Source organism: Lingula anatina, chromosome 1 (genome assembly GCF_051362555.1).
Source record: "Lingula anatina isolate TDL-2025a chromosome 1, LinAna3.0, whole genome shotgun sequence".
NCBI classification, from domain to species: domain Eukaryota; kingdom Metazoa; phylum Brachiopoda; class Lingulata; order Lingulida; family Lingulidae; genus Lingula; species Lingula anatina.
In genome coordinates, this window is record NC_141767.1 from 21,687,418 (window position 1) to 21,700,755 (window position 13,338).

Consider the following 13,338-nt stretch of genomic DNA (forward strand, 5'->3'; position numbering starts at 1 on the left):
ATGTTATTCAAATATACTGTATTCAGTAAAATATCTGTTCTTAAACCATTGAGTAAAAATTTAGCCCAGTCAGTATTCTTCCTGTATTTACACAAAAGGTTTCCTTTCATTTTCAGCTGTTGACGATCGTCTTCTGACACTGGAGGATATGTCACAAAAACTTCATGAATTTTTCGACCTCATCAAAGATCTCTCAACCTCCCTGTCTAAATATGAAGATAAGCTGTCATCCCATGATGCTCTTGGTGCAGTTGCCAAAGGCAGTCGCTACCTGCACATCATCCAGTCTCTGCAGGAGGAAGTGCACTCCATGCAGCCACAGATAGACTACACACAAGAACTGGCCCAGTCTCTCATCAGTGCAGGGCCAGCCAATGCCAAAACATCTCAGATTACGTCCAGGGTGGATGAAGTTTCAGAAAGATATGAGAAGCTCGCACAGGAAGTAGATAGTTGGCTGGCATCCATTGAGACTGGCTCACAAGTGGTGACTGGTGCACAGGTGAGGAGGAATTATCTTGTTTTGTGAATGACAACAGTTATGTCAGTTAAGTAGGAATTGCGAAGATTCTTTCTTTCAAACTTAAATTTGCTTGCTCCCCTTGAAGAGATTTTTTGTTTCATATTTTCTGATCTAAAATAGTTTGCTTATCTTTTCCTGAATTGGAGTTTCTGTAAGTGTTCATAAGTGTTAAATAACTGATGGTCCATTTTCACATTCAAACAAGGGGTTGTGTTATGTATTGTGTTGTAGCAACAAGTGAATACAGTTGGCAGACAGCTTCAAGGTTTTGAGGAAGATTTAGAAAAGATGGATGCTTGCGGGAGAGATCCACATGTGGTAGAACAACAGTTACAGGAACTACAGGTAAGGAAAATGTGACACCTTGTTTGAAATGTGTAGCCTTCTATGAGGCACTGACAAATATTCATACACACAGCATTATAGCTCTACCTAAAGTACCATATGTGAAGGATTTAACTATTGCTGTCAAAATTCACTATAAAACAGTTAGTAGAAATAAATGTCTCATATTGGTACATAATGTTATTGTTTGTGTTCTTCTATAGGCATTCAGTGCTCAGATAAGTGAGGGAGCAGCTGCAGTGAATGAGGCTGGGGAGAGATGTCACAATGTGATGAGCCAGGGATACATAGGACATGGAGACCCCATGTTAGCTCAGGTAAATATGAGAACTCACCATTGGATGTATTTCTAAGTTTCAGGCATAAAAATGTAAGACTAGACAAAAAATGTCAGTTTTTATTATTTGCCCATATCCAAGCATTTTTTGTGCTGGAAAAATTTCACAAGCAGTTATTTCAAGTCACCAATGGCATTCCATATTTGAAATAATGATGCCAGTGTATGCTTTTATATGAAAAACAGCTTGTATCTTAATTGTTACTGATGTATGTATCCAGGTTGAGGACCTCAAGAAGCAGCACTCTAGGATATCAGACAGAGTAACTCGGCGCCAAGGAGAGCTGTCAGCCATGATGAATAAATTGGATGATTTCCATGATTCCCTGCGCCAGTTGCACACAGCCATTGACAGGGCAGCTGAAGAGCAGGAATCTCAGAATCCAGTGGGTGGAAATGCTGACAATCTGAAGAAGCTTCTACAAGAGTTGAAGGTGAGACATCGGTCCATTATGTTCTGCAGTTTCTACTTTTGAAGCTGGTTGTCTCATTTCCTACCTCTCACTGTTTAAATTAACAATATAACTAGATTTGTTATTAATATCATATTCAAATAATCATTTATAGACCTTTGAGAAGAAGAGTCTTGAGCCCATACAGAAGCAGTTAGAGGTTGTCAGTAAACAGGGCCAGCAGTTGGTGTCATCTGCTGCACCAGGGGTCAGCACCAGCGGTCTGGAATGTGACATAGAGAGCCTTATGGATAAGTGGAATGAACTCAACCAGAAGGTAGGCATTACATAATCTAATATATTTAACTATTAAAAATAAATGCAAAATTATTTGCATTCTAATTCCTGTCTTGAGAAAAAAAGGGTCAAATGATTTTGCCTGTGAACAGCGTCTTATGCACAAATAAAAAGCTAATACAACAGATTTTTGCAGATGACCTAAAAGTCTTGTATTCCTTATCTTTTTCTTTTAAAAAGATAATGTATAAGCAAGGGTGTAATATGAAATTCATGTTTCAGGTCCGTGACCGAGAGGCTGCTTTAGATGATGCCTTGTTACAAAGTGGCAAGTTCAGTGAAGCTGTATCTGCTCTACTGGACTGGCTGGGGGAGACAGAGGAACTGATGGAACACCAGAAAGAGCCGTCTGCTGACTACAAAGTGGCTAAGGCTCAAATGCAGGAGCAAAAGGTATGTAATTGTTGCTATTGGTAATGTTACAATACTTTCTTATACTGCTCAGTACTCTGTAACACTATGAAAATTATTCAAAGTACTCAGGATCCCTTGTTAAATTGTGGCATTACAAGATCTTTATTATCAGAAATTACTTTGTGTTCATTTTGACAAAGGGCGTAAAATTCTGACAGTGCATAAGAATTTTACTGGTTTTCTATATTTGATCCTTTTTTTTAAAGTTCCTCCAAAAAATGTTGGAAGACAGACAGGGTAATGTGGAAGCAATCAAGAAAATTGGTTCTAAACTCAGCACAGAAGATTCTGATGGCCAGCAGGTGTCAGCACAGGTGAATGATATTGTAAAAAGGTACGAGGAGCTCAAAGCAGGAGCAACAGAGCGTCGCCAGAGTCTGGACACCATGATGACTGTTGCCAAGGAGTTCCAAGACAAGCTGGAGCCAGTGATTGACTGGTTGGATACTACTGAGAAAAAGATGGCTTCAGCAGAACCTGTAGCAACAGAGAGTGAAAAGATCAGACAACAACTTCATCATCAAAAGGTTTGTTTTTGATAATATTCTCTTTAGATTTAAAGACATAGTGATATAGTTTCCAACAAAATAACTAATAGAAAGGTATGAAGGATACAGTGTCTCCAGTAAAAATAAAAAGGCAGATGAAAAGGGATTTATAATATCTTGATATTTTTTTCTGAAGGAGGTGAATGAAGAAGTTGCAGATCATGGAGAAGACCTGGCAGCTGCACTAAAGAAAGGGGAAGAGTTACTTCAACTTTGCAATGGTAAGTTTGATAGGACTTGATCTTAATATTTTAAAAATTAATATCTTAGAATTTCCCTACATGTCATTCTTTACTTTCAAAGAAAGAACCCTTTTGTAGTTATTAAATAAATTTTTGGCATAAAGGAATTCATGGACATTTTCATCTTAGGGGAAGAAAGAGCCCATGTGCAAGAAAAACTTGATGAACTGAAACTGCGCTACAGTGCTCTGAATGAGAAGAGTGCAGATAGATTACAACAAATGGACGAAGTATTACCTCTGGCAGAGGAGTTTGAAGACGCACATGGGAAGTTTTTGGATTTGCTGAATAGATTAGAACCAGAATTAAGAGGCAAAGATATGTCAGGAAAAGAAGGAGAGAATCAATTAGGGGTATGGTACTTATTTACATTTGTCAAACATTTTGAATCAAAGGACTATGGGTTTAAGATACATACATTTTATCAAACCACTTACCAGAAATACAGAAAATATTGGTAATAATGATAATTTTTATGTATACTAAACTGAGATCAACGTATTTTACTTGATCTGAATTTTCAGGAAATTCAAGCTCAGATGAACAACTTGGTACCTATCCTGACTGCCGTTTCTCAGACTGGTCACCCCTTGTCCAAGCTGGCCATTGGCTCTGCAGGGGCTGCAGAGATAGAGGACCTCATCAACAAAGATACTAAGAGATTTGAGGCTTTGAAGGAGCAAGTGGACAAAAAGGCAGAGAAAATTAACCTCTCAAAACAAAGATCACAAGAGGTATTGGCTTTGTATTTTATTACTCTGTTGTGAAAGTATAATGATTAATAGATGTAAATGAGTCTTTTTTTCTACAAATACATATTACATATTATTTGTTACTACATAATTTATATCACTGTTATTGTAAACTATTGTAAAATCTTCTCCCAAAACATCTTTGCTAACAAATCTTATAAGATGCCACACCTCTTTTTTTGTGTGATGGATATATTTGTTTATTTTTCCAGCTTTTGAAAGACATTTCTGACCTTATGGACTGGTTTGAGCAGACGGGAAGACTTATCCAGACAGCTCAGCCCATCAGCTCAGATCCTGGTGTATTGAAGGAACAGTTGCAGGACCACAAAGTGAGGAATCACATTACACAATAGCAAGAACAGCATGAGAAAGTATTAATTATCGACCCACAAACATTTTTATTTCAGTTATTGATGTTTTATAGGCCATTGTGTAAAAATGAAAAATTTGTTACAAACTATCTATTAGCATAAGTTGGCAAATCTCTACTTTCCGTTTCCTTTGCAGGCCTTGACTGAAGAAATGAACCAGAATAAAGGAAAAGCCAGAGAGGTGGTCACCATTGGCAGAAAACTCCTGCGTGAGACCTCTATTGAAGATGACGGAACCATCCAAGACAAAATGGATGACCTCAAACAGTTAACAGACAATGTGTCCCGCCTGTGCACTGACCGGCTCGGACTCCTGGAACAAGCCATGCCACTGTCTGTCCACTTCCATGACACCCACAGGGACTTGGAGGCTTGGTTTGAGGCAGTGGAGGAGAAGATAACTGAACAAGATGTCCCTGCCCTGAACACTGACCAGATTAAGAAACAGCAAGATGGAGTCAGGGTAAGTGTTTTTTTTTTTTTTTTTTTTTTTCTGAAGTCCATTGCCAGATGAGTATATATGTGTAAAATTTTGTGTGAATTTGTGCTATTAAGATAAAAGTTTATTTATATGAATATCATTTATTTTGCTTTTATCAAAATTAACAGAATTTGCAGAACTGATTTACATATAAACGTGAACATTGGTTTCATTTCTTGTTAGATTCTGAGGCAAGAGATAATAGAACAGAAACCACTAGTTGATAAGCTAAACAAGACTGGCCAGGCCATGATAAAGTTATGTGGACTGGAGGAGGCAAGGAAGATACAAGAGTTCATGGATACTGACAACAACAGGTTTGAAATGATTAAGAACAGCACCAGGGAAAGATCCAACAACCTGGAGGAAGTTATGCAGCAGACGTCTGAGGTAAGACAATGGAAATGGATGTTGGAAGTTATTCATTTTGATAAAACTGGCGATGACAAAATTTGACACTTTCAGGATATTATTTGCCCATACAACCAAAAATCAAACATCTTTGCAAGAAGTATTATTAGACAAATAAAAGTTGAAACAGATATCGTTCATGAAGACTAACATACTCCACGAAGAACATGCCAGTAATTTGCATCCTTACTTTGCATTCTAGTTTTCTGAGAAACTGGACAATATGCTAGAGACATTGGTTGCCACGGCAGAGCAGGTGGAGCATGCTGAGCCTGTGTCTGCACACCCTGACAAACTAAGGGACCAGCTTGAGGAGAATAAGGTGAAAATTAGAAATATTTCAATTGTCTTCTTAACTTGTTGTTCAGCAAAGGGATTTTATCCATTAACTTGTGTTGAAGTATTTTTTAAGGGGGGGGGGGGGGGGGGGGGGGATTTGTACTAAAAAGATAATTGATGCATGTTTTGTGTGTATTTAGGCTATAATCGAGGACTTAGACCGTAGACTTGCTGCTCTGCACTCTGTGAAAGCCTCAGCCAGCGAACTCATCAGTCAGGCTGTTGATGAAGAGGATGAGTCTGTTAAAGGTAGGATGACATAATGTATAGTAAGTTAAGAGATGTGGGTAGTTAACTTTACTTTGTCATGTTTAACATAACTTAGGCTACATGATTTTTTAAACCTTGTATTTCAAAGTCTGCATATATAAAAAGCATTATTTTCAAGTTTTGTTCTATTTGAAAATGATTTAAAGATGTCATTAACACTGATGGAATGATATTAGTTACTTGATTTAAGCCTTTTTGCATATAAATTCTGACTATTTTGCAATCTTTTCTTCAGACATGAAGGACAAGGTGGATGAGCTGGTGCAGTTGTATAGTGACATCAGGAAGGCAACAGAGGAGAGGACGGCTGTGTTAGAGGAGACACTGGAGGTGTCTGACACATTCTGGGTGGAGCTTAACCAGCTGATGGGGACACTGAAGGAGATGCAGGACACTGTGGAATTGCAGGAGGTGCCAGCATTGCAACCAGAACTGATCAGAGAACAACAGGAAGTCCTGGAGGTAGGGAACATATTCTGTGAATTACTGCTCTGCCATTTTGTATAGGTTTACTTTGATATTGGTATCAATTTGCATGAAATGTGTTTACACATAAAATTTGTAAGAGATAGATAATTAGAAATATAGAAATGCTTAGTCATGCACACATCTTTTTAGTTTGAGCTGATTAAGTTTGTACAAAGATGTGAGTGAAATTTACAGGAAATCTATGTAGATGATACTGATAACATTTCTCCCATTTCTTTCAGGCTTTAAAAGAAGACATTGAGGCCTCCCACACTGATGTGGATGATGTGCACCAAGTTGGAAAGCGTCTGATAGAACTGTGTGGAGAGCCAGACCGCCCTGAGGTGGAGAAGAATATAGAAGAGGTGGACACACACTGGCAGGATGTCCAGGCACAGATGGTCACCAGGGCCAAGTTACTAGAGGATGCCATGTCCAAGGCTACCAAGTTCCAAGAATCTCTAATTGTAAGTTGCAGTAGAATTGTAATATTTGAAAAACTTCAGAGGAAGTGACACAGAATTTCTATTTAAAAGGAAAAGTTTGCATTAACCGTCAGTAAAATTTCAATCAGTTTTATGGGCATAGGGGGCAAATTGTTAGTACAATATATGCTATTACAGTACTTTGATCTCTTTCCCCATAATGCTCGGTGTTAAATTTAAACAGTGTATCCCAATGCTGATTTTTTTACAAACAAAACTAATCCATCTCTCTCCATTATGTTTCTCCATGTGTGATGTTAAATTCTGAAGTCTTTTTCTTTAATAAATAAAATTTCTATTTTTTGGAACTTAGTTTATTTTTGGAGGCGGAATTAATAGAATATTTTCTTATTTTTTCAGCACTTGCTGGACTGGCTTCAAGTGACAGAAGAAGCTTTTATAGGCCTGGGACCCATTGGCGCAGACACCGACACAGTCAAAATGCAGATTGATGCACTGAAGGTACAGTGGCTGTGTAGCATTTTGTAACATTGCTGTTCTCTTTGTAGAAAATGTTGCTTTGATAACTACAGACCCATTATGCTTATTATCTGTTTGCTCACAGCTGGAATTAATGTAGCAAAACTTAAGTGATAGATATACTGGTAATTGATCGTATATAAGTAATTGCTAGCCACTCTGTATCTTAGAATATTTTGACAAATAAGGCCCTTTTTTTCCTCAAGCTCTCAAATAAGTACATGTTTTGTGGGCATTGATATTTTATTGCTATTTACCTCATTCAAAATTACTGTCACTCTGTTTCAGGCATTCAAAGGTGCCGTGGACCCCAAGCATGTGTCTGTAGAGGCTCTGAACCATCTTGGTCAGGAGCTGATCAAGGACAGCACCACTGACCAGGGGGCTGTGGTCAAGGACCAGGTTGCAGAAGTCAATAAAAGATGGGACGCTCTCATAGATGGCATAGGGGAGAGAAGGGTAGATATATCTTTATAAATCACACTTTATTGATTTCTTTGTAGCACATTTCAGAAAAAAATTCATTCTTTGCAAAGATTTATGTTTGAAGTTGCAATTTTAAGATTCATCATCATTTATAACATTTTTAAAGATTGAATGTGTGAATGTATTAAGAGTAATATTATTCGCTATGTCTGCAGGCTAAGCTTCAACAAGCTCTATTAAACCTGGGTGCATTCCATGTGGCCATGAATGAGCTGCTGTCATGGTTGGATAAGACAGAGCAAACACTTGACGAGATACAACCAGCACTGGGAGACACCAGACTAATGGAGATAGCCATGTCTAAGCACAAGGTATGTTATAAAGATACAAAAATTTGCAGTAATTTGACAAATCTATCACCCCTTCACACCATGATAATATGTGGTTGAAGTGTCACCAACTTTCTGTGCAATTATGTACATAATCTGTACTCTTTTGAAGCTTCTGAGGTTTATTTCCAAGTGAATTAAAAAGATCATTCCAAGCTATTAATTAACATATGCAGTTAGAAAATATTTTTAATAACAAGTTTATGAAAATGTTCCTGTATTCCTTAATTTTTAATTGAAAGGAGAAAGACTATAAACTACATACCAACCAATGCAAATAGAAAATATTTATCTACATATGAATTTATTCCTGTATTTCAGATTGTCCAGAATGACGTTGAGGCCCATCGTTCCAGCGTGGACTCTGTCAATGATGCTGGGAAGCAGGTGATCTCCAGCGAGGGCAGTGCAGATGCTTCTTCCACCAGACACAAGCTCGACCTCCTCAACATGCGTTGGGATGCTGTGCTAGGGAAGACCAGGGATAAACAACTGGATTTGGAACATGCATACAGAGAGGTAAGGACTTGCCTGGTATTCAGTTGTAATTTTTTTCAGTTTTTTCGTGCTATTTTCAAAATCTTGGCTTAATGCTTATTAACCATGTCTTATTGTTTGTCATTAAAATTCATATATGAAAGTTTTTTTTTTGTGTTGTGAATATCTGTGGACTACAGAATTAATCATGTGCATTTCTTTCTCTTATTAGTATTTTCATAAAGACAAAAGTTATACTGATAAAATTTCTTTAAAACAAGTTAATGGTATCTTTTTTGTTAGGCTCAAGTCTTCCATGGTGAACTAGCTGACACCTTACAAAGACTAAGTGACATAGATGCCCATCTTATCACATCTAAACCTGTGGGAGGGCTGCCAGAGAGTGCCAAAGATCAGCTCAACAGATTCTTAGAAATATTCAAAGACCTGGAAGGGAATGAGCCAAGAGTCCAAGATTTACTGAGTGAAGGAGAGAAAATAGTTCAGAAGTGTGGAGAAACAACTGCCACCAACCTCAACCAAAACCTCCAAGCTTTGAAGAACCGTTGGGATAATGTTAGGGCAAGGGCCAAGGACAGGAGGAAGAAGCTGGAGGATGCTCTTGCCCAGGCAGACAAGTTCCAAGCTGACCTGAACAGCTTCATAGCTTGGCTGACCAACACAGAAAGAAATATCAACAACCTGAAGCCTGTCAGCAGAGTACTGCAGACCATTGTGGATCAAATAGAGGAACATAAGGTAGGAGGACATTATTTGAGGGTGCAATTTAGAGAAAAGATATAAATTTGAAAAATGAACTGAAGCCATATGTTTAAACTGGGTCTTGGGCTTCATAGCAAACAACAGTTAGCGTAAATCCCTGTCTTTCATTTATGTTTTCATGGATGTGGGGCATAGAAAAGAAACTGACCATAACATGTATTTTTTCAGGGCCTGCAGAAAGATATCAGCAGTAACAGAGAGAAGATGGCAGCTCTAGACAAGACTGGTACCCACTTGAAGTACTTCAGCCAGAAACAGGATGTAATCTTGATCAAGAACCTGCTGCTCAGTGTCCAGCACAGATGGGAAAAGGTGGTGTCCAGGTCAGCAGAGAGGACAAGACAACTGGACCATGGATTTAAACAAGCCAGACAGGTAAGAGGCGGTCATTTTGATTTATAAGGATATATGTAAGGCTCAAGGTGGAGGAAAGTATATGTAAGGCTTGTTGTGATTCAAATCAGTGCTAGTGAATATATTCCTATACTTTTGTGTCTGACTCACTCTTTTGTTGAATTAATGAATTTTGCTTATATTTTAGTTCCATGAAGTTTGGCAGGAGCTCAATGACTGGTTGAACCAGAGTGAGGCAATGTTGGACACAGAACAAACAATTTCCAATGATCCTGTTAAAATCAAGGAACAGATAAATAAACACAAGGTTAGTTAGTTAGTTAGCTGAAAATGAAAAGACTGTGTCTTATTAATTTAGGTTAATTAAATTTTTTAAAAAAACGAAACACTCACAACACAATTTTTAACCACTTTTTAGAAATGTTATTGCTGAAATAAAATGTATCCAGCATTTTTATTTTATTTTCTTAAACAGGAATTCCAACGTACCTTGGGTGCCAAGCAGCCGATCTATGACACAGTGCAGAGGATGGGGAGAGTTTTGAAGGAGAAGAGCTCAGAGGCTGATGAACCTGTGCTTCAGAACCTCCTCTACGAGGTGAAGAACAAGTGGAACAGTGTGTGTGGGAAGTCTGTAGAAAGGTAGGCTATTGTTTCTGTTATGTAGTACATGCAAGAAATACTTTTTTGTCATGCAAATGGAGGGAGATACTGAAAGTTTTAAGTTTGTAATAAAAATGTCTCAGTGGAGCTTTAAATGCCAAATTAACTTGTGATTGATGCATTCAATTAATTGATGATCATTTCAGTCCCACTGAATTGATTTGTCTTATCTGCTTAGGCATAGATTACAATGTTACAAGGCTGGTGAACTTCAAGCAAAGTTCAGTATGGTTTCTCTAGGTGTTGTAGTGTTCATTATGTTGCATTGGCACCATGATCATAATATCACCTGTAGTATTTATATGTTTCAGAAAAATTCACAAGATGATTTGCTTCAAGAGTGATTGTTTTGAATTATATTAAAGAATTACAGTTTACACTCATTATTTTTGTAATTTGTAATTATTCTTGATTTGGGACCGTTGAAGTGAAATGGCACAAATATTATTTTGTGTTACTGTGTTACTGTTTCAGTATATTTAAAATGTTCTGTAAGCATATCATGAGTAGTAAAAAGCTTTCTGGCAATTGATCAAGTTAAATTACTCTAGTTGTTTTTAAACATGATTCACTGAACACTAGACAAATAATATTGGGTGCAACAAAATTTCAGTAATGATTGTAACTTTCGTAACATATATATACATTTTGTTTCTAAAATAAACATTCAGCCTAATATAATAAATTTTAACTCTCCAGACAAAGAAGACTTGAAGAAGCTTTACTGTTTTCTGGTCACCTGCGTGATGCTCTGTCAGCCTTACTGGACTGGCTGTACAAAGTGGAGCCCACGCTGACAGAGGAGCAGATGGTGCATGGAGACATGGACACTGTCATAGCTCTGCTGGAGGAACACAAGGTAGGGAACAAACAGCTTGGAAACCATTGTTTTCTAGTGCTAAATGTGGTATTGTGCAGAATGTAATCATTATTCATGAAATATGAATCTAGGACCCCATTCCCAGAGATTAGATCAATCCAAACTAGATCGACCTAACTCCCTGGGGGTTCACGCTAAATAGCTGTCAGCTGAGCGAGCACGAAAGTTAATTACCCCCTTACAGCTTGTAGTAGGCGGGACGGACATTTAAGCCAGATTATCTGACAGTAATCTAGTGAGACTCCCCACGGGGATAGATCGATCTAAAATCTATGGAAATACGCCCTAGGTCTGTCAGTTAATGAAGAAAATACTCTTGCAAGGAAAATCCACTGTTTGTCATTACAACAATATAAAGAAAACATCAAAGAATAAGAGGTAATAATTTAAAGATGATAGTTCCCTTTGCTGATGACAAAATATGATATGTAGATGTGAGCTAATTTTAGTATTGCATGTATTACAGGCATTTCAACAAGAACTGGGTAAGAGGTCCAGCAGTGTAGGCTCTGTACAGAAATCTGGTAAAGATCTGATTGAGAACTCGGAGGAGGATGCAGGAGATCTGCAGAATGACCTGATAGAACTGAAGACGCGCTGGGATAGGGTGTGCAAACTCAGTGTAGACAAGCAGAAGAGGCTAGATGAGGCTATGAAAAAGGTAACAAGTTTGGCAGTTTTGTGGAAAGTTAATTATATAATTTACAGATTAAGGTTATAATTTTTCTTTTGCTAAATGGAATGCAGATAGAAGTTTAATGCAGTAATTGGCTTATGTAGGTTGAAAAGGAGGTTTTTTTGTTTGTTTGTTTATTAATGCTTATGCATTGTAAAGGTATGACATCTATCTTTTGAGTTATGTTTTAAACCAAAGTTAGTGAACAAATGGTTCCATATTTGTGGTGCCTGCTCTCTGTTGCATTGACCTGTGGAATAAACAATTCTTCTGTGTAAATAGGCTGAAGACTTCCACAAAAGAGCACAGCAACTGTTGGAGTGGATGGCAGATGCTGAAATGCACCTTCGATATCATTCTCACATTGCTGATGACGAGGAAGAGTTGAGTCAACAGCTTGAAGACATGAAGGTATGATGGTAGTTCTCATAATTTTTCATCATCATAACAATTGGATTGCCAATAATTTGAATGAAATTACCATAAAAACTTTTTCATGGATCGTTTAAGAGCGGGGTTAGCAAACTTGTTTACTGAGGTAGCCAATAAAGTGAATAATTGACTTCTGTATCACTTATGTATCTCTAAATGTGAACTGTTTGTGATTCCTGATTTTTAACTTTTTGAATTCTGATGTATTTGCTTTTTCTTTTTATAGAGTTTACAAGCTGAGTTAGTGAAGCAAGAAGAGAACTTGAAGACTACCCTAGCATTGGGAGGAGATATCTTAAAACAGAGTCACCCAGTTGCTGTGATGCCAGTCAAACACTGGATCACCATACTACAGGCTAGGTGGGAGGAGGTGAGAGGATCTATTTTGTTATCAAATATTAAAATAAGAGACATATAAGGTATCTTTCACGGATGCTATTGAAGGGAGTGGATTTTAATCAATTTTCATTACTTTTTTTCCCCCAACAGATCTCTACGTGGGCCAATCAACGTGAACGTCGTCTGACAGATGCCCTGTCTGAGCTACATAACAGCATGGCATTGCTAGACAAACTGATGACCTGGCTGCAGACGGCAGAAAGTCACCTGACCTACCAGGAGCAGGAGCCACTGCCAGTGGACATGGAGGAGATAGAAAAGTTGACCAAAGAACATGAGGTAAGTTTAAAATAACCATTAAGTTAAGAGTATTTTTGGTTTAAAAGTTTGTAGGTGTTTGATGCATATTTTTATAGAAAAATGACAAAAATCATTGCAAGTTTTGTTTCCTAAGTGATTTCTTCATTTAACAAAGATTATCCCTACACATTGTTTATTAATTGCTATATATTATCTTACGTAGGAGTTTGAGAATGACATGACCAGCAGACAGCCAGACTATGACTGTCTCACCAAGACACAGAAGAGGAGGCCATCTTTAGACAGCAGCTCAGGCCTCCTCAGTCCTTTTGAGAGAGGGTCCCCCAAGAGAAGCTCAACACCAAGGCAAATGTGAGTTACCAACCAGCAGGTTACACATG

At 37.8% G+C, this 13,338-nt stretch overlaps 1 protein-coding gene across 13 annotated transcripts in view; it reads left to right on the top strand.

Moving 5' to 3' along the window:
- Positions 1-13,338, top strand: part of LOC106178456 (microtubule-actin cross-linking factor 1, isoforms 1/2/3/4/5-like) — a 90,796-nt gene that overhangs the window by 71,207 nt on the left and 6,251 nt on the right. For all 13 annotated transcript variants that reach the window (XM_086998733.1, XM_086998744.1, XM_086998735.1 and 10 more), the window contains 31 exons: positions 117-502; positions 755-868; positions 1,072-1,185; positions 1,427-1,639; positions 1,773-1,934; positions 2,177-2,347; positions 2,575-2,895; positions 3,053-3,137; positions 3,288-3,511; positions 3,683-3,892; positions 4,123-4,242; positions 4,421-4,747; positions 4,949-5,155; positions 5,379-5,498; positions 5,656-5,764; positions 6,021-6,247; positions 6,496-6,720; positions 7,099-7,200; positions 7,507-7,677; positions 7,860-8,015; positions 8,355-8,552; positions 8,814-9,269; positions 9,462-9,668; positions 9,835-9,954; positions 10,123-10,289; positions 11,010-11,169; positions 11,657-11,851; positions 12,149-12,277; positions 12,525-12,668; positions 12,788-12,976; positions 13,161-13,309. In XM_086998733.1, the coding sequence (XP_086854859.1) occupies positions 117-502; positions 755-868; positions 1,072-1,185; positions 1,427-1,639; positions 1,773-1,934; positions 2,177-2,347; positions 2,575-2,895; positions 3,053-3,137; positions 3,288-3,511; positions 3,683-3,892; positions 4,123-4,242; positions 4,421-4,747; positions 4,949-5,155; positions 5,379-5,498; positions 5,656-5,764; positions 6,021-6,247; positions 6,496-6,720; positions 7,099-7,200; positions 7,507-7,677; positions 7,860-8,015; positions 8,355-8,552; positions 8,814-9,269; positions 9,462-9,668; positions 9,835-9,954; positions 10,123-10,289; positions 11,010-11,169; positions 11,657-11,851; positions 12,149-12,277; positions 12,525-12,668; positions 12,788-12,976; positions 13,161-13,309 (5,878 nt within the window). The remainder of the gene's footprint in view (positions 1-116; positions 503-754; positions 869-1,071; positions 1,186-1,426; positions 1,640-1,772; positions 1,935-2,176; positions 2,348-2,574; positions 2,896-3,052; positions 3,138-3,287; positions 3,512-3,682; positions 3,893-4,122; positions 4,243-4,420; positions 4,748-4,948; positions 5,156-5,378; positions 5,499-5,655; positions 5,765-6,020; positions 6,248-6,495; positions 6,721-7,098; positions 7,201-7,506; positions 7,678-7,859; positions 8,016-8,354; positions 8,553-8,813; positions 9,270-9,461; positions 9,669-9,834; positions 9,955-10,122; positions 10,290-11,009; positions 11,170-11,656; positions 11,852-12,148; positions 12,278-12,524; positions 12,669-12,787; positions 12,977-13,160; positions 13,310-13,338) is intronic.